We start from the raw sequence: 19,594 nt of genomic DNA, 5'->3' as shown, positions 1-19,594 counted from the left end.
ATGTCTGTGAAATCTCGGACAGGTTTTTTGGTGCGGGGAGCGTTTGTTTTGTTTACCAGTGATTAACGGGGTGAGGCCAGCTTTACACCCCACCCACCCGTGGTTGACTTGGCTTCTTGATAAACTGCATTGCCTCATTTCCACTGGAAAAAACATAGTGGAATAGTTAATGCATGTTATGCCGTGACTAAACACACCCTTTTTAGTCTGTGAAGACACAGCCTACAGCAAAGAAATTCCAGGACTGTTTACTCGTAGTCTGTGTGGGCTGAGCTTAGGCAATTGCAGTCTTTCATGCCTCATGAAAAAGAGGCTGACAAATGTTGTTTTCAAGATTTCTGTGCTAGAAGGTAGTCTTTTTCCCTATTGGTTTCCCACATGGAATATGTCTACTTCTGTTTTCTCCACTGCAGTGAAGGCTAATTTACACTTCCTACAGCCTGTCAGCAGGATAGCCTTAATTTCTAGGAAAAGTCTGTACTGAAAGGCAGAAATTCCACATCCAGGGAGTGGGTTGGTGGTTTGTTTATGCTTAGAGAAAAGAATGTCTCAGTTTTAAAGAGCCTGTGTGTGTAACTGCAGCAGGACACCAATACCTTTTGTCAGGTCATCCTGAGTACCATGTCTGCCTCCAACTCCTCCTCCGAAACCTGCTAATGTATATGCAGTCTCGCTTCCCCCCTGCTTCCAGAAAAGACTTTCTCTCTCCCTTCTATAGTGCATAACTCTCTCTGCTTTAGAGAAGATAGGGCTGGTGCCTGTAAACACTCAAATTGATCAGCAAATATTGTTGCCATGGAGGCTAATTAATATAAGAGAATAAAGAGCAGGAATATTAGATGGGGATAGATAATAATTTACCAGTATGCTCCTTGAAAGTGAAGCTGACATAACTGTATCTGATAACCCATATTTTGAGGGCTTTTATTGTTTGCCTATGTGGTATTTTTATTAGTTTTGCCAGTAAAATAGCAGCCTGTCAGTAGCAGCTGTACAATTGTTTTTGCTGGCTGCAAAACAGCAAAAAATACTGTTGCTTATTGGGGCTTTATTTAGATTTGTTTGAGCCATATTGGAAAAAAGGGTTTTAAGAAGAGCTAATATTAAGGGATCTTCAGTACATTTCCTTTTTGGAGAAAAAGTGGTTATCAAAAGGATGTGGCATTTTAATTTTGTAATTTGCTTCGGTTGCTTGAAGGGGTCAGCCCTGTAGCAGAATCAGCCTGGAATTTTACAGGTTTCCTGTGACTGAATGTCTCAGATTTGTAAAGGACAGCATTTCCTTTGTGTTAAGGTTTATGTTGGAACCTATTTCACACTGAGCCAGAGCTCTTTAAGGTAGAACTGCAATAAATGTCAATTTTAATTGTTGAATGCTGCTATAATATCAGCTAAAAACCTGAGTTGCATCTAAAATTTCATTTCAGCATACCATAGTGATCCTAAGTCTATTTGTTCATAGTCCTTTTAAATCTGCTGGGTTTTTTTATTAATTCAGCCTGTTTCTCAGCTCCTTTTCTTGCTGTTTTTCTTACTGTTGCACCATATCTAGGCTTATAAAAAAAAATAGGAAATTTTAGCTATTAAACTATTTAAATGCCACTGTAGCTGAGGCATGCTGTCTTTAATATAAATTAAGCAGGCAAAGTTTAAGTATGGGGGTGGGGGTGAGAGTTTACGTGCATGTTCTCATTTTCAATAGACTTTTTCTGAACCTGTTTAGACCAAGGCCTTAACACTTGACTTTTCTCCTGCTTTTCTGCAGCAGCTTTAGAATGAGGGAAGTAGACAATTTTCAGCTTAATGCATACCTGATGCTGTTACATTTCCATATAGGTTGTATTTTCTTGTCTGAAAGGCTGTAATAAAATTTTACTTGTTCATTTTGTCAGCAGTAATACCAGCTTGTTCTTAGTAACCAGATGTGATTTTTCTTGGATTGGGTAGGAAAATGAAAAGCTTCGTTTAAACTTACCCATACAGTACAAGAACTAGCAAAGTAGCTTCTGATTTTTCCAGTGCTTTAAAGCTGCTGCTGCTGTCATTGAAAGGACTGCAAATGCAGTTCCAGCTGTTTGAAGCACTGAAATTGCTCACAAAATAAAGCAAGCCATGGTTGCTATGAATGTGTGGGTTAAATGAGCTTCTGTGCTATAGTCTACCAATGAACACAGAAGTTTCTTTTGTGGCAGAAGACACTCATATCTGGATGATATGATTTGATATGATCAGCCTTTTTCATTAAGTGCATACATAGTAAGATCCTATTGGCACCGACTCCAAGTCATGAATATAATTTGGACTACAGGTTGGAAGTAACTTGTCTTGAGTCTGAAAACATTCTTTTAAACCTTATTGCAAGTCTTGCACATGCATCCTATACAGTCTACAGTATGCATATGCTGCTGATTCCTGAGGTGGGATGATTTTTAGGTCATGTACTTCTGGAAATCTAATCAAAAGTCTTGGTTTAAGTGCAAGACACTGAGGCTGTGTCCATATGAGCATGGACATTTGTTTCCCCAGGGACAAATAGCAGCAGGACACCTTGTGCTGTTGCTAGTTTTCCCTGGGGAATGCCTGTATCAGGTAGGTGCTCTCTTAGGTGAGGCAGGTTATCCTGGGTGTGGAGTAGGGGAGTCTGGGGCCAGCACTGGGCTGGCCCTAGCAGCCTTACCTGGAGTCCTGGGGGCCTTCTGGGGCTGCAGCAGCAGTGATCCTGCCTCTCAGAGCCTGACTGGCAGGTGGAGCATGGCTTCAGTTGGCCAGGCTCTGGTTCTGAGCAGCGCACGCTGTCCCTGCGTGCACCACTCTGCTTTTTATTTTATTTATTTATTTATTTTTTGGTGCAGATTTTTTTAACCCCAGAATATGCAGGGGTCAACCTTGTGCTAGTCCCTTGCAGCGTAGAGGACAGCTGGGTGTGTGGTATGTGGCTCTGTAGACGTGTCTGCAGCACCACATACCACATAGCTGCTCTTGTTTGGATGCGGCTTGAGTCTTTAAAGCCAGGTTCCCAGTGGGTGCTCTGTGTATGTCTACTTTGCGCTGGCTTTGTGATGCCTGAGGTCAGGAGAAACTAGGAGCTAAAATGGCAGAGGTGAATGTGTGAGGCATGCTCCGCCAATGACTGACTTATATCATGCTCAAGTTGGTAGTAATCGTGTAGCAAATTTTTTTTGCACTGCAGTTCAGTTTTTCTTTGGAGCGGTAGAGGGGAAAGGGAATGGAGACATAAAGATTCTAACAGGGAAATCTTGATTACTTATAAGCAAGAACTCAGGAGAGAGAAATACCAACAAAATACAGTATAATCTCAAAAATCCAGAATTCTCAAAAATCCAGCACTGCTCTGGAATCGTCTGCCACTCTCCCCAACCCCGGACACAGAGGGGGAGGCTTGTATGTGGTGGCTCCTGCCAGCATCCACCACCCCACGCTGCTGTTCCACATGCGGCCACTGCTCTGGGACCAGTCACCACTAGGGTTTCAAAAATCCAGCATTTTCAAATATACAGCAGCTGCTCAGTCCCAAGTATGCTGGATTTATGAGATTATACTGTATTGCAAATATGTTGTGGAGAGCAGGGGGAAGAGGTTGTGAATAGTTCTATCATAATGTAAATTGATTTACCTTTAGAGCACCTGAAAAATTTAAATGGACACTCACAAGTAGAACTAAGTGCTTGAGTTCAGAGCCGTGTTAGTATTAACAGGTAAGTTTCATCACAGAATGTAAGAGCATGAGGTGATATCTGGGGACCGAAAGAGTAAGAATGAGGGAACAGTTCAAATTGGACTTCATGCCCCTCCTAACCTTGCATTTTCAAGAAAGCAGGTGTTAGATTTGAGACCTTTGTAAAAACCTCTACGTATCACAAATACTCAGAGGCTGGTTTTGAGTTAGATTCCTGACTTAAGAGTCAGAATTCTTGGTGCCTCCTAGAGCTTCCCAGCTTTGGGAGCTGCAATGTTGCTGACATCAAATGAAGGCCGCAACTCAGTTTAAACTAATACCATATATTTTGCTCTTTCTTCCTTTCTTTTGCCAGCAGGAATGCACCCCCTCTTCTTACAGCAGCACTGATCCATGCAGCAACTGATGAAGTGCTACAAACTGATTTGTCTACTTTTGAGAAGTCAGGTGTGGAAGAAGAACAGGGAGACCAGCAGAGGTTGACCTGTAAGTAGCTTTCTTCATGGCTTTCCACAAGCTGACTCCTGGAACACTTGATTGAGATGCTTCCCAGAGTACCAGGTTAGGGTGTTTCAGCAAGCAGCTGAGGAGAAGAGTTTTTATTGCTCTTCTGTTATGCATGTCATTAAGGATGGTTTTGCACTTAAGATTCAAAAAGAATCTGGAGGCTAGGGCCAAGGTTTCTCAAAGTGGCTAGTGATTTGGGATGTCCAAATATATTCCTTAATTGGATCTCATTCCATAAAGTGCTAAAGCCCCCATTTTCTGAAAATTAGAATTGAATCCAAGTACAGGTAGCTGGTTTAAGAAAGCTCTTCTCTTGCTAAATGAGTTTTCAGCTAAGAGATGTTAAACGTTCTGAAAAATTATAAAAAGTTGTTTCTTAAAAAAATAAACTGTTCACTTCAAAATGTTGAACCAGGGGCAGTTTATTAATGTGCCTTTCAGACTGCAGTGGAATCAATGAGGTGTCTATTCCACATCTGTTAAGCATCTTGAATACAATCTGTTTAAATCCTTTTGCCCACACTTAGGGTCATGATAGTAGCACCTGTAGTCCAAATTATATTGAAACTCTAGCATTAAGTCTGAGGAAACAAGCTTTTCAGCAATGTTTGTTGTGTTAGTCTCCAGAGAGAGGACTAGGTGATAATATGTGTGAACTTGTCTTAACCACTAAACTTTCTGTTTAGTGCATCCGTTCACATAACGGCCTGCTGAAACTGGGGCAGAAATAACACCATACCATTGTGCATTATTTGAGCCCCATGTAAGAGACATTTCTGTCACGCTTAAGTCACTAGAATGTTGACTATTACATTTTACCGAATTTCCTGTTGATGTTTGCAAACTGAGTTGGGGATTGGATGCTTCAGGAATCGGAAGTTAAGCATAGAAAATATCTTGTATTTAACCTAGACCATCCAGGATGAAGAGACAGTGTTTGTTATTTCACATTTTACTACAGCTATCTCCACTTTTGTTTTAAATGACCCACGTAATGGAGCTTCCACTTCTCTCATTGTGAGACTATTCCACTGGCTATGTGTTACAGTGTCCACAAGTCTTGATGCATTGCATCGGCTTTTCAGTGTCAAACTGTTACTTGGATTTATGCCTGTTCCAGTACCCTAAATATATTCTCTCCCTCCTTCATGTGTCTTGCAAACTAGTATCACGTCCCCCTCTTCATATGGAAAGAACTGGTTTCATATCTATTTGGCTGGGATCTAAATAGCAAGTGCTGCTCTCCTCCTCCAGAGCACACAAAAATGATGTTGTGGTAGACTTTAACAGAGAATGTGGGAAGGGAAAAAAATAAACACAATTGTTTCTAAATAGACAGTTTTCTTGAGGTATTGGCAGCTCTCTAATTCCACTGTAAACACTAGAAGCTATTCATTTTATATGCATCATGTCTCAGAATTGAGTTCATATTGTAAGTTGGCTCCATCTGCTGTGGCACTTGAAAACTGCAGGCCACTTAGAAGGCTAAGCAGTGATTCTCAGCAAGAGTGCTGTGAGATCCCTTCAAGGGTATTACGGGGTGCCATGCTATATCAGCATAATTAGGTCTGTAAACATGATTCATAAGATAAATCAAGAGATTTCAAATAGAAATTCAAAGTGTTGAAAACATTTTTGACTTGCTATGGTTTTTCTGAGTTCCTTGCAACAGAAGAATTGCTTTGTTATTTTTCCAGTCAAAAGCTAAGAGCCGGCATTTTCTTTAAAAAGACTCGAGGCCTAGAGTAATTTTGGAACATTACTGGCCTAGTTTAATGTTGCTATTTCTCATGAAGAGCTTCATGTGCTTCTTTATAGAACTAGCTATTGGTTCTGCCTTCCAGTCTGCCAAAGAATATTGTCAATATGTCACAATACCGTCTTCTGTCCCATTGACCTAGCTTTTGTTATCTGTACTTACTTGATTTGTACCTCCATATTATGAGCAGTCTTATCAAAAGCAAAGGTACTACTAAGAGTAACTCTCGCATGTGAGTAAGGGTAGCAACAAGGTAGTAAGGGTGTATAAAGCTGTGGTATTCTTAGTCACTCCTTACAGATTGCAATATTTTCTGACCTTTTGAGCAAATCTGGCCTTTATATTCTACAAACTGCTGCAACCTAAAGCCTGTCTAGAAAGGAGAATAAGAGTGCAAGCTGCCCATGCTTTGTGAGGCGTTTTTACAGGACGTAGGGATCATCCAGAGCCAATTGCTGCAACTTTCCAAAGTAGATAGAACTGGTTGGGAGGAGATATAACAAACACTTTTTCCCAAGCAGCCCCTACTAACAGATGTCTTTTAGAGTCTGGCTGGAAAGTAAAGTCTTCTTGGTCCTGCTGACTGCTGTCCTCCAGGCTGAATCTTCTTTCTTGTAAACCAGGGATTTTCAACCCTTCTGGATCACTGTACCCCCAGTGGCTGGACACTGAGTGGTGCGCAGCTGAATGCGGAGCAGTGTCAGCCACCACGTGTGAGCTTCCCCTGCCCCTCACGTCCTCCAGTTGGGCTGATATGCCCCGGGCCCTGCAGACCCCTAGGGATTGATGGCTCTGGTGGTGGCACTCCATCCCTGCCTGTCCACGCATACCCCCTAGGGCAGAGGTAGGCAACATTTTTTAGCCAGACTGCCAAAAAACCCACAATGTCTACCTTGGAAGTTGCCAGAGTGCCGACATGCTGGAGCCTGGAGCAGCTAGTTGCAGCCTCCTGGCTGCAGTTGGTCCATGGAGTCCAGCCTGCTTGCAGCAGGGCTTGCAGCCTCCCAGCTTCCTGCTGGGAGCATCTCTGAGGCTGGGAGCGGCTGCTTGGATCCCGGGCTGGTGGTGGTGGTGTGCCAAGCAAAATGGCCTTGCGTGCCATGCTCAGCACGCGTGCTAGGTGTTGCTGACCCCTGCCCTAGGGCCTCTCAAGTACTCCCTATAGTAAACTGTTTCACAAAGACATGGAGGTACAGTTTGCCTGCCAATGATGCATGCAGATTTGCCTTTATTCATATCCAGTTGATTTTTTAATTTTAGAGATTGAGTGTTCTGGGGGTAGAGGTCATTGAAGTTAGAGCTGCGTAGCCAGATAAGCTGGGAAATCACTGAGTAGAAATTGTATTGGCCCCATGTAGAATTTGAATATATTTAAATAAGGGGCTTTCTTATGAATCTGAAAGAGATACCAGAAAAGCAGACCATCCAAGAGGATGGGCAAACATTCCATCAATTTAAACAAAAGTGCTGAAGGTCTTGAGTCAGGATAACTGGTACTCTGCACTCAGTCCATTAACGGTATAAAGCTTACATAACTAATAAAAGCAAGGGAGCAAAATTCTGGGAGGTGGTGGTGTGAAACAGAAAATGATTGCTTGAAGAAGGGTGTTTGTGCTTGAAAGTTTGCAAAGAACTTTTTTCCAACTATTTAGTTGGTCAAATAAAAGATATCACACCTACCCAAAGGACCTTGCCTGCCAAACAGAAAATGAGATATATGAGCGAATGTGTTCCTGGCGTGAAAGAAGATTGAAGGAACTTCAGGTGCTGATCTTTCACACAGTAAGGATCTTCAACCAGAGGTGTTCTGGAACAACTAGTGGAACAGTAAGGCTTGATGAGAGAAACAGTAATTTGTTAGACTTGCACTGCCTAAAGTGATTAAAGCAAAGATTCTCTGAAGCCATAAAGAAGAGAATCCTACTGCATTCTATTTTCATGCTCCAGTAAACTGTCTTCCTAACCGCTGTCCTCTTGTTTAACTACATGATGATGATCGTGATGACCTTGCATTTACAATAGCACCCTTTGTCTAGAAAGATCCCAAAGTACCTGACAAATCCTGTCAACAGAGTGATCTGCAGTCTGTCTGAATGGCTCTCCTCAGCAATTTTAGTGCTTTCATCTATGAGGTGAAATGCAGCAGCAGCATGACAACATGGCAAGATTACATGCTCTCTTGTGCTTACTGGGTTTGCTTTTTTGTTTCATCTCAGCCTCTGGTTAACTTTGGAGAGTGTGGACCCTGGATCAGTGAACCTGGTCTTGATCTTATATCTGACATAACCCAAAAAGAGATTATCACTGTTTAGGAATTGCGAGTAGTAAAATGTCCATAGGACAGACATTTTTCCAAAAGCCAAATGAGTAACTTTCATCCAGTCCTGATGTAGCTATGTTATCTTTGTGAGATTTTTACCATTGTTTATTCTTCTGGTTTTCCTGCAAATGGTGGAAGGAATATAGAACTGAAAGGGACACTGGGTCACTGAATTCTGCACCCAACATTTTAGGCAACCAAATGGTCATAATCGCTTTCATAAACTGATCATGCTCCATATTAAAATTAATTAGATTATTTGCCTCCCACTCTTCCTAAATGAACGCTTGTTCCAGAACCCCATTCCTTTTTATGGTTAGGTACCTTCTTCTAATAGACAGTTTAAACTTATTCAGATCCCACCAATGCATACTTGTTCTTGTGTTAATATTGTTCTTCAGCACACGCTTCTCTTCTGCCCCTCCCTTCTTACTGGTATTCACTCACCTGATGTATTTATAGGGAACAATTATGACCACTTTTTTGCCAGTTTAGTTAAGCCAAGCTATCCTCTCATAAGATAGCATTCCAGATCTTTCTAGTAGATATCCTCTGCATCCTCCAATTTGAACGTGTCTTTCTTGGACATGAGTGACCAGGTTTTTTACACTTCATTTCAGGTGTTGATTTGCCAAGTGCCTGCACAATGTCAGTAATACTTCTCTGTTTCGGCTGGAAATATCTCGCTTGATTTCCAGGCAAGATCATATTTGCCTTGTTCACTCCTGCTGATGGTTCCTAGCTACCATGTAATCATTAATGCTTCAAAGAGTTGCACAGACATAAATCCCTTCAATAAAAAACAGTGACATTCCAAGGCTGAGCCAAAATCTTCTTTAACTATTCCATGCAAGATGCTCTGATTGCATCTTTCACTGTATACAGTATGTAGCACAGTAGCATCTCATCTTGTAAGTATTACTGTAATACAAGTAACTAGCATGTATTGATTTACTATTTTAACAACTCTTTTTAAAAGAATTTGGGCGCGGGATTAGACAAGTATTATGGTAGACCAAAATACCACTGGTATGTCAATTAAATATATTTTAATATGTTTAAAAAACTTGAATTTATTAACCTACCTTCACGTTATTTAAATGCCTATGGAATTTAAACGCATAAGGAATGTTGGTTAATGAAATGTATCCTCAGTCTTGGAGAGTAACAATTTTGCATTTTTAAACTATCTTTAACTGTATATATAGTCCAGCTTCTGTAGTGATCATGTTATATGTCAATATGGCTGAGAAGTGCATTCACTACATTAGCAGAATTTAAATACCTTGCTTATTAAAGTTTTGAATATAAGCAAATCAAAAGTGATTGGATGATGTAATAAATAAAAATTCTTTTCATTCTTCAAGAACAAAGAATTATGTGAAGTTCGACATCCAGTGTTCTGGATGAAATGAAAATGCTTGAGAAACTGGAGTTGAAAAGGGAATTCTGAGACGGCCTTAATGTTAGCAACAGTCACTATAGCATAGAAATAGAGAAGGTAGTTTACAACTCTGAAGTTCTTTACTGACTAAAATAGAAAGCACTCGGATGGTTAGCAACATGCTTTAGCTGTATAGATATTCCCCTTAAGCTCTTTAAACCAGTTGATTCATCACTGAGTTCTTGCTTTCACAACAAAACTTTAAATTGCTACATACTCTGAGAGACCCTGCCTTGCTAAGCTAGTTGTGATCACAAATACCACAGTATTCAGTCTGGTGAACAATAAACTTGGATTAATCACATTTGAGATGTGTCCAGGAAAGGATTTGAGTGTCTGGTGTGCTTTTCATTTTACAGTCTGTGGTGGTGTAATTCTGCTCTGTAATGGCAAAGGGGCAACATGGCAGAGATGTTCTTCAATCCCTTCTGGTTTTACCATACTATAATCCACCCTCTGTGAAAGTGATTGAGGACAATAGCTTAAACTATGAAGATCAACTATAGTCTGGCTCTGTTGGGCTGTTGCGCAGCTGACCCCAAAATTGGCCATTGTTTTCAGTGAATGTAGTTCAGCTGGACAAAAGTCCGGTTTAATCCAGGTTAATATATTTGTGTCCAGGACAGAAATAAACCCTCCTCACAGTTTTAAAGGCTATCCTTACCCACACCCAGTTACTTTCTTTTATAAAGGGGTATGTTTCCACCAATATGCATAGCATACTGGACTTGTAATTCCCTATGATGGGCATTGCATGTCTAACTTTCCAAACAGATTTAGGTCCCTATACTGATGTTCATTAGTTTATATCTGTTAAGAGCTACTAGCTGTTTGATAGCCTGTTGAACTTTAGCAGTAACTGCTAGTAAACTGATGAAGGAAAGATTTTTGTTACTCGTAATATTGTACTGTTGCCCATTATTGGCATTATTTTCAAGAGTTTACTCAACTCCTGCCAGAAATTTGATCCATATAGATAAACTGACACATGCTTAAGAAAAGTAGGGCTCAGATACCTGGCAGGAGTCAAATAACCTCTTGGGAATAATGATTTCCATGGTATCCCAAATTGATGACTTTTGGAGGCAACGTACTATATAACCATTGCATTCCTCTTTCTAAAATCAGTGGATTATGGGGAGGGATGGAGATCAGCATCTAATTCAGAGACCTGCTTGGATAGATTATGTTGAGACTGTACGCATAATCCTATAGAAGGAAACTTGCAGGAAAGAATAAGGGGCAAATGATGGGGTAGGTAAGAGAGAGAAGAAAAATGAATAAATTCACACTCAAACGTACAACCAAGTTATATTTTTGTCTTTGTATTGTCAGTGCTGGATGGAGTTTCCTTGCAGCGTTATTTCTTTAATAAGCTCCGGGACATCTGCTGTGAATGGCAGAAGCAACTGCCACTGCTGAGGCCACTGAAGCGCTTCCTCTTTGTTTCTATCCATGCTATACGCAATAGTCGCCGAAAAATGGAGGACAGGCATGTTTCTCTCCTGGAATTCAACCAGCTCTTTGGCATGATGGTGAGTTTTTGTGTCAGAACTCACTCTGTCAAGAGAGGTCAGTTATAGTATTCAAATACTTTTAGTCACAAATGGCTTAGTAGCAGAGGAGCTGTAGGATGTGCTATGAAAGATTCATTGCTATCTGCTCATTTATTAAATTTGTGCTGAAGCAAAGATCTGCTATATATCTGTACTTGGGTTAACTAGTGCCCTGACATAGCAGACAGTTGGTGGAAGTACAGTACCACACAAGGTGTGTGGCTGGAGAGGGGAACTAGAAGGTGGGGTTGCCGCCTTTTGCAGAATTGGTGCAAAAATGAGAAGTAGCATTCTGGTGAGGATACCTGGGAATTAATGAAAAAGCAGTAGGAATAAACAACACCCCCAGCTGGCTTTTTCAATTTTAGTCTATTTCAGGGGTGTTACATCATCAGCAATAAACAAAGAAAAGTAACCTACTGCTCCTGTGAAATATATGTTCTGTTTATTTTACACAAGGATTGCAAACAGTCTGAGCTTACACAGCAACAAGTTGGTGGAAGAATCCCAAATAGGGCTTGGGAGTCCTAATACCTATTCTTTAAGTCTGTTTGCTAAGCCATGCCACTCTTTCCTTTTGTTCCCAAGGGAAGTCAGTTACATGTGTCAACACAGTGTAGTGTGAGCAAACATCTCTGCACACTCGAGCTTTCACATGCACGTACAGACTTGCGTTTATATGCTTGAATCAAATAAAGTCTGGCAATTAACTTTTATTTCTGAACAATTTGCCTGTCTCCCCTGTCAAAAGGATGACATTGATCGTGCATACTTTGCTGTATTTGATGGCCATGGTGGAGTGGATGCCGCTAATTATGCAGCAACTCATTTACATGTTAACATGGCACTCCATGATGAATTCCTTAAGAACCCATCTGAGGCCCTAAAATGTTCTTTCCAGCAAACTGATGAAATGTTCCTTCTCAAAGCAAAAAGAGAGGTGAGTGAATGGAGATCGTTCTTCTGGGTTTAAGCAACTGGAGGCTTGCTCAGCTGACAGAGTAAGCATGAATGGTGTTATGCAAAGAAGATTGTTGTACAGTTGCCTTTTTTGATTCACTAATAGATCATAAGTGAAAATTATTTTATTGGTCCAGATCATACCCCTTTGTCTAAAAAATAAAATAAAATAAAAATAAGTCCTCAAGATCAAAGAGATGGAAATTTGGAAATGAATGAAAAATGATTTAGAATTCTCAATCTATTTATCCCAAGTAATTAAAATAACCTTTTTCCTGCTTCTCTTTTTAAAAAAAAAAAAAAAAAAAAGTGAGCTTCAATTGTGATCTTACACAGTTTTACAATGAAAAGAAACATCCGCCCTTCCCCACAATGTAGGCTGACCTTTCTTCCTCTGGTCCGTATGTGAACATTGTTACAGGTGGAGGTAGAGGTAATTGATAACTGGAGGATGAGATTTTTAACTTATTTAAATTGGATTTTGAGTTTGAAGGAGCTAAGCAAACTTAGTGAGCTAAAAGTCTTCGGTCTTCTTAGTAGCGGCTTTGGAGCTTGAGGAGTCAGAACATTATAACAGGGATGGCTCAGTAACGGACAGTAGTAGATCAGTGAAGAACTGTTAACCACTCAGTCTGGGAATGTTTTCTTTGTAACCAGTAAAGCAGAGATGGGGTGGCTGTATCCGTTTGTCATGTGTGGGAGGGATAAAGGGAGATTCACTTTGAACTTCAGTGGCAAAAACCTTTTGAAACTAAAAGATGCCCTCCCCTGCCATTCAAAAAAAAAAAAAAAGCAAAATGTCCTAAGCTGTTTGAAACTAGTTATTAGAGTTAATGAAGGAGAAGGGAAGGAAAAGGATCAGCTACCCAGAATATTTTAATATGCATATTAATACAATTCATATACAGTAAAAGCTGTGTTAACTGGCATTTTACTAACTGGAATACTCTATTAACCAGAATTTCTAGTTTCCCAAGCAGGAAAGTCTGCGGGGGAAGGGAGGAAGAGAAAAGAAGGGTGGGGGGGCTGGACCAGACAGGGATCAGGAGGGAGTGGAGCAGAGCTGGGCCCAGGATTGGGGCTGGGGTCCACTGCACCCATGCGGCTCTCTAAACCCCTGGACCCCCATGCTTGCCCTGCCAGATGCTGCGCAGCTGGGACACAGCTGCGGCTTGTCTGGTGGGGTGTAAGGAGGGGTGGCAGCTCCCACCGCTGCACATGTCCCGGGAGGCATGGGAGACGTGTGCCTCTGGATCTAGGCAGGCCAGGGTGGGTTACTGCTGCAGGCTGGGACTGGGGCTGGGGCAGCACTGGGCTCTTCCCAGTGGGGGTGGCTGTGCTGTGTTTCAGGTGAGTAGTGGTGGTGCTGGGACTGGCCTGCCTCACTGCCCAGTGGCGGGAGGCACTTTGTGCCGTGCCCCATGCCACACCGCTTTTTGAAGCAGCAGCAGCGGGGCACAGAGGCAGGGAGCAGAGCCCAGCCTGCAGCTGTATCCTGCCTTTGTCCTGTGCACAGATAAAAGAAAGTAGATCGAAAGAAACTTACCTGCCTGCTGGGCCGGCTGCAATCCTGGCTGCACAGGGTATATGTGCTCATCCTGTCCCATGTGTCACGCGTCCTGTTCCCTCCCCACCCCCACTGTAGCAGTTTTATAGTGTTTTATATGACTGTTTTTCATTAAAGTGGTTGGATAACTGGAATTCTTAGATAACTGGCAACTCCCCTTACCCCACTCATGCCAGGTAACAAAGCTTTCACTGTAATATGAGGGGTTTCTTTTAAACCTTATCATTTATTTTTTGTAGCCCTCTCAGGATTGTCATTCACAAAGATATGCATTTTTGCCTACTTAACAAGATTTAGTTAAATATAAGTTGTATGTATTGACTTGCACTGCTATTTTCTCTTGTAGAGACTGCGGAATGGCACAACAGGTGTGTGTGCCTTGATTGTAGGGAACAGATTACACATAGCCTGGCTTGGGGACTCCCAGGTAATGTTGGTGCGGCAAGGAAAAGCTGTGACCCTGATGGAACCTCACAAGCCTGAAAGAGAAGTAAGACTGTTTTATTTGCAGCTGTGTTCTTATAAATGTAATTAACTTGATTTTAGTTCAAAAACTTTAAATGAACTGATTGATTATCTGTTGTGTTAAAATTTCCCCTTTTGAAAAAGAGAGGGTGAGGTCAGAGTGAACTAAAGCCAAAACATACAATGATGAGGGGAACCATCTACTTGCTCCTGTAGTAATGATTGTGGTGGAGATGGGGATTCTGTCCTTTTTTTCATGAACAAGCAGCGATACATTCATGGGGAAAGTGACTTGTTCAAAGACACTCAGCTATACATTGCAATACAGGTGTCCATCGTGGGTTTTGTATGTGCAAATTTGCTCTTATGCAGTGACCCTTTTTATACCAAAAATTTGTTATATGCAAGTTAAATTCACTCATGCAATCGGTGTGGTGGAAGCCCACAGTCAGCCGCTTTGTGCGGTGCATTGTGGGAATGACACACACCAAAATATAGTCTCCTGTGTGGATCTGTGCTCCTCACTCATTGTCTGTGACACACGTTTCTGTAGTTGCTATCCCCATTATGGTAACATTCACTACCACTCTGTGATTGTGTGTACTGTCTGCTGTTGGTGAGTACCAAAACTGTCTTGTAGAAGTGGTAGAAATGGGTCTGGGAGTCAGTACAGTCGAGGTCTTGGAACACATTCCTATTTGTTACATTGTAAAATGGGTTCTCGTTATGCGAATTAAAGTTATGGGCTGTTTTCCAGAAGTGCATGTACAGCATAAATGGAGGGAAACCTGTAAAAGAAATTCAAGCTTCATTAAGCACACTTACTCTTCTGTTCTGATATCCATTTATTTAAATAAAAGTCTTTGCTGTTTGCATCCCTGTCATAAGTATGCAAATTGGAGAGGTTTGAGATTTTAATTTGCAACACTGGCTAGCGGTTAAATTAGCAAGACCTGGAATAAGCTTTTTGTGTGTAAAAACTGAATGTTATCCTTTTTTTAGGATGAAAGAACACGTATTGAGGCACTGGGTGGCTATGTAACTTACCTGGACTGCTGGCGGGTCAATGGAACCCTTGCTGTTTCCAGAGCTATTGGTAAGCAGGCCACTGAAGTTAATCAAACTGAATTATATATAAAAACATGCAACTTGCAGCTCTATAAGTAACTAGAAAAATATTAGCAAATGATTATTTGCTCAACTTGGGCCAAGTGGTAAATTGCCTTGGTTGCTGGGGTAATGCAATATTAAATTTATTTGATCAGCAAAGTCTTAGCAGATTTTGAAGGAGAGAGGAAAACTAGTTCAGTTCTTTTTTGAAACTTCATGTTAAAATTGCCCAACATGCTTGGACAGTGTGTTGTACTTGAAACAACAGCAGAGTAAAGAAATTTTCACTCTGCCCACAGATCTGATGTCTGAATATCTTTCAGTAATTTATTTCATCATCGTGTTATTCACCAATTCTTCTCTTTATAATGTTTCAAAATTGACATTGCTGTGTCATCCTTCAAATGGCAAAATTTTAGCGTAAATTTTGGCAGTTAAATGCTAATATTCCCAAATTCCATGGAAAGATTTTTCTTGGCTGCTTGCCACTTAAAGTAAGTAAAATGAGGAAAGACCCTGGGCAGAGCACTGAATGCAGAACGGAAGCAATTTAGCATAATATATACAATACTTTTTTTTGAGGAGAATAGTCATTGCTTGAGTTGCAGTTAATTCATATTGCTGAAACTGCTGAACTAATAATTTTGGTTACTGTACTACTGTATATGAAAGGGGATGTTCTTGTTGCATCCATGTCATCTTCATTTAATGAAACAGGAGCTGCTTTACCCAGTGTTTTAAGGATTTTGCAAGATGCATATTTGGCAAAATAAAGCCCAGAGCATCTTCTCCCATACACATACCTGGATAGGAAAACTTGATGAGGATTTTCTTGGAGAGTTTCCACAAAATCTTGCACAGTGATATAATGAGCCATGGTCTGCCTCCATCTGCTTACCTTCTGCAGGAGGCCTGTGCCTGGTTCTGAGAGTTTCTTCTTGAGAGAAACATTTCAGTTGTAATGAATCATAGCAGCAGTTTATTGGTGAGGAGGCACAAGTTAATACTAACACAGTAAGACTTGTACTTCTTTATTTAGGTGATATATATCAGAAGCCCTATGTCTCTGGCAGCGCAGATGTTGATTCATTTGAGCTGACAGGTTCTGAAGATTACTTGGTGCTGGCCTGCGATGGATTCTTTGATACTGTTAAACCGTGTGATGTGGTGGACCTGGTCCTAGATCACTTAATGAAAAACAAAGGAGATGGTCTCAAGACAGCAGAAAGACTGGTGGCTGCAGCAAAGGAAAATGGATCCAGTGACAATATCACTGTTATAGTGGTATTTCTAAGGGACCCCCAAGACATCTTGGCAGACTTTCTCAGAGACCCTAAAAGCCTTGTGATTAGTGAAGGTGCACAGGATTCACCCTTTAACTTTTTCAGTTCTGAGACAAACAACCAGAGTGATAGTCAAACAACAAGATCTGCTTAATCCAGGACTTTCAAATATTGTTCCACTAAAGAATTTATTTCCCCTGAAGAAGTATGAATGAGCAAAATGTCAGGAATAAGGTGACAAAAATTCAAAACACAAGAATGTCAGAGTCCTCTCTCTGGTCCCCTCTTTAAACTGGTCCTCCCTGCTCAGATGCAGTAAAATAGACTTGAAGTTTTGTGCAGCTGCTTCTCCCCTTGAAACAGCAGTTTAAAGTTTTTGCCAGGGTTCTCAGTTCATATCCCTCTGTCCTGGAGGTGGTGGGGAACATGCATATAAGCTAATGGAGGAGAATAATTTAACGTAGTGCTTTAAAAAAAACTTACAGATACTTAATTGTTTTGTTACTAACAGGACTGGTGGGAGAACTGCCTCCATTGCAAAGAAGCTGTTATTGCTTATGCGCTGTATGAATAGGTCCAGTGTTGTAGGGAATTGGGTGTCCAGGAGTAGATACTGTTACTGTCTGTAATATGCTGTTAGCTTCATCACTTCGTACCAAAGATGATACTGTCGAATGTGACCTCATTCCTTAAAGAAAGATAATAAATTTGTGTGTGCTCATGTGGGTGGGAAATAAAACTGGATGCTTCAGGAGAAGAAGAGGGCAAATTAAGAAAGACCCAAACTGAAAAAGATTGCGATCCAGCTACCTTTTTGGGATGTTCTGGACAATGAATCTTAATCCAATATTTACTTGCACTGCTATAGGGAAAAAATAACCTTATCCTAAAGCTGGATTATTTCCCCCAACCACGCACTCTTTATTGGTTACTTGCTAACCTGAAAAAGGAACAACATTTATTGATGGTGTTTGAAAAAGGTCCAGAGAGAATGTGTATGTTCTCTGCCAGTAAAGTAGGCTCTGTTGCTGCCACATTTTTTTTTTCATGGTGTGCTATAAACAAAATTACATATTTTATTCTTATTCTAAAGTTTATGGATTTTTTTTTTTGTGAATTTGCTGATCTTCATATTTGGGCAAACTGTTTTTGTAGTAGTGTGACTGACTGTATTTTATTGTGGGTTTTATTTAAAACAGGATTTAAAAATATATGATTGTTTATTGTCAGTGGTTTAAAAAAACTGGCTACCCTCAAGTGCCTTAAGTGTTTCATCCAAGGATGGAAATGGCTGTCTTTCTATCTTACTGTATTGAGCCTGTTATAATATTTTTAAAAGCGTGATTTTTTTGTTTGTTTGTTTTAATTGTATGCTATTACTATGTTTAATGCACTTAGAGCTCTTTCATATTTCTGTGTGATTGAGCAGGAACTGTTTTTCAGGAATGCTTTTTTTTTTTTTCTTCCATGCAGTGTTGCCAGATCTTGTGGTTTGTTTGGTTTTTTGGGGTTTTTTATCATATGTCTCAATATTTGCCATTTTCTTAAATGCCCCAACTGATGTCATCAGCCTATTTTTTGATGATGATCTCATCTTGCATTTTAACTTTTTAAAAAATGAAAATTATAGAAAAAACTTGAAAATCCAAACCCAAAATGTTCCAACAGCAGGATATAAGTGCCCCATTCAATTAAAAAAAATACTTTGTAGTTTTTTATACAAGACTTTTTGGAGCTTGAGGTGTGGTTTTTAACATGCTAAAGTTTAACTATGTAGTATTAACAAGACTTTTGGGATGCAGCAATTTTCTCAGGAGGTATGAGTTGAGCTACTAATAGAAAGGCCCTTAATGCATATAAAATTGCACATATGGTCTCATGGATACTAGGCTTTTGATGGTCATGATCAGTGCTTCTGAAATGTCCAGTCAAACCCTATCCTAGTTTGCTGGCATTAGCAACATGACTCTGAGCAGGATCTGAAAGCTCTATTACAAAATATTAGGCAGCTTCTGTACTGAACAGAAGTAATGCCCCCAGTGGTAGGATTGCATGCAAACTCTCTAAAAGCCAAGCACTTGATACCTGTCTTGCCATTATAACATTCTGCCCAATAATTTTGCAAAAATGAAATAAATCCACCTAAAACTTCTGGTCAAATCTAGCCAGATCCAAAGTAAATAAGATATGACGTATTTCAGGTATGGAAGAAAAAATGAAATGCCAATTAAAATGTGGTCCCAATTTGGAAAGTCATCAGAAAGAAAATGGCTGAGGGCTCAGACTCTGTATTCTAAAAATCATATCCTTGGGGAGTATAGCTAATTCCGTATTGCTTAGGATGATTTATTATGGTTTTTGAGTTTTGGGGGTTTATGGAGACTTCTTGTGTGAAATCCGGGCCTCATTTACATTAATGAGGTCAGAATGTCACCTTCTAACCTTTGCAGAGGCCTCTTAAAGGCTTCTGAAAGGTCTTCAGCTTCTACAGATTTAAGTAGAACCAGCAAGGCTAAAAAAACAGGCAGATGTAATATTCAGATCAGTGTGTTAACTAACCCCTACCAGTATGTTTCAGCTTAAGGGTAGGAAACGTTTCCTTCACCCTCTCACTTGAAGTAATGGAAAGGGTATGAACATTTTCAGATTAATTCTTTTAGCTTGTTAATTTGTCTGACCACTATTTTTTCCCAGCCATTGTTTACAAAGTGTAGGTTCTCTTGTTGATTTTTAGCTAACAGAATTGTTTCTGAGTCCAGGTGAATTTTCATTTTAGATCTGTAGATCTTGATTTATAGAAAGGATCATGTATGTTCTAAGACTAGAATTGTGCACCGTATTGTAAACTTTGACTTAATAGTTTTTGTTGCAAAGGAAATGTTAACTTCAAAGCTTTTAACTCAAATTAACACTTTTCTTTACAACT

General features: G+C 40.3%; 1 protein-coding gene and 1 long non-coding RNA gene across 2 annotated transcripts in view; one reads left to right on the top strand and one right to left on the bottom strand.

Annotated features, from left to right (window-relative positions):
• The window catches only part of PPM1F (protein phosphatase, Mg2+/Mn2+ dependent 1F), a 33,240-nt gene extending 15,359 nt beyond the window's left edge, over positions 1 to 17,881 (top strand). Inside the window, exons 2-7 of the mRNA XM_019539064.1 lie at positions 4,056 to 4,183; positions 11,063 to 11,262; positions 12,035 to 12,223; positions 14,157 to 14,300; positions 15,278 to 15,371; positions 16,425 to 17,881. Coding sequence (XP_019394609.1) covers positions 4,056 to 4,183; positions 11,063 to 11,262; positions 12,035 to 12,223; positions 14,157 to 14,300; positions 15,278 to 15,371; positions 16,425 to 16,822 — 1,153 coding nt within the window. The 3' untranslated portion in view covers positions 16,823 to 17,881. The remainder of the gene's footprint in view (positions 1 to 4,055; positions 4,184 to 11,062; positions 11,263 to 12,034; positions 12,224 to 14,156; positions 14,301 to 15,277; positions 15,372 to 16,424) is intronic.
• The window catches only part of LOC109312786, a 16,350-nt gene continuing 6,554 nt past the window's right edge, over positions 9,799 to 19,594 (bottom strand). Inside the window, exons 2-3 of the long non-coding RNA XR_002101904.1 lie at positions 13,786 to 13,796; positions 9,799 to 9,810 (exon numbers count right to left, since the gene is read on the bottom strand). This is a non-coding gene — a long non-coding RNA (uncharacterized LOC109312786). The remainder of the gene's footprint in view (positions 9,811 to 13,785; positions 13,797 to 19,594) is intronic.

Source organism: Crocodylus porosus, unplaced genomic scaffold (assembly GCF_001723895.1).
Source record: "Crocodylus porosus isolate Cpor-Errol unplaced genomic scaffold, CroPor_comp1, whole genome shotgun sequence".
In the NCBI taxonomy this organism is placed as follows: Eukaryota; Metazoa; Chordata; order Crocodylia; family Crocodylidae; genus Crocodylus; species Crocodylus porosus.
The sequence above is the reverse complement of the archived record's forward strand: the minus strand, read 5'-3'. Positions and strand labels throughout refer to the sequence as shown.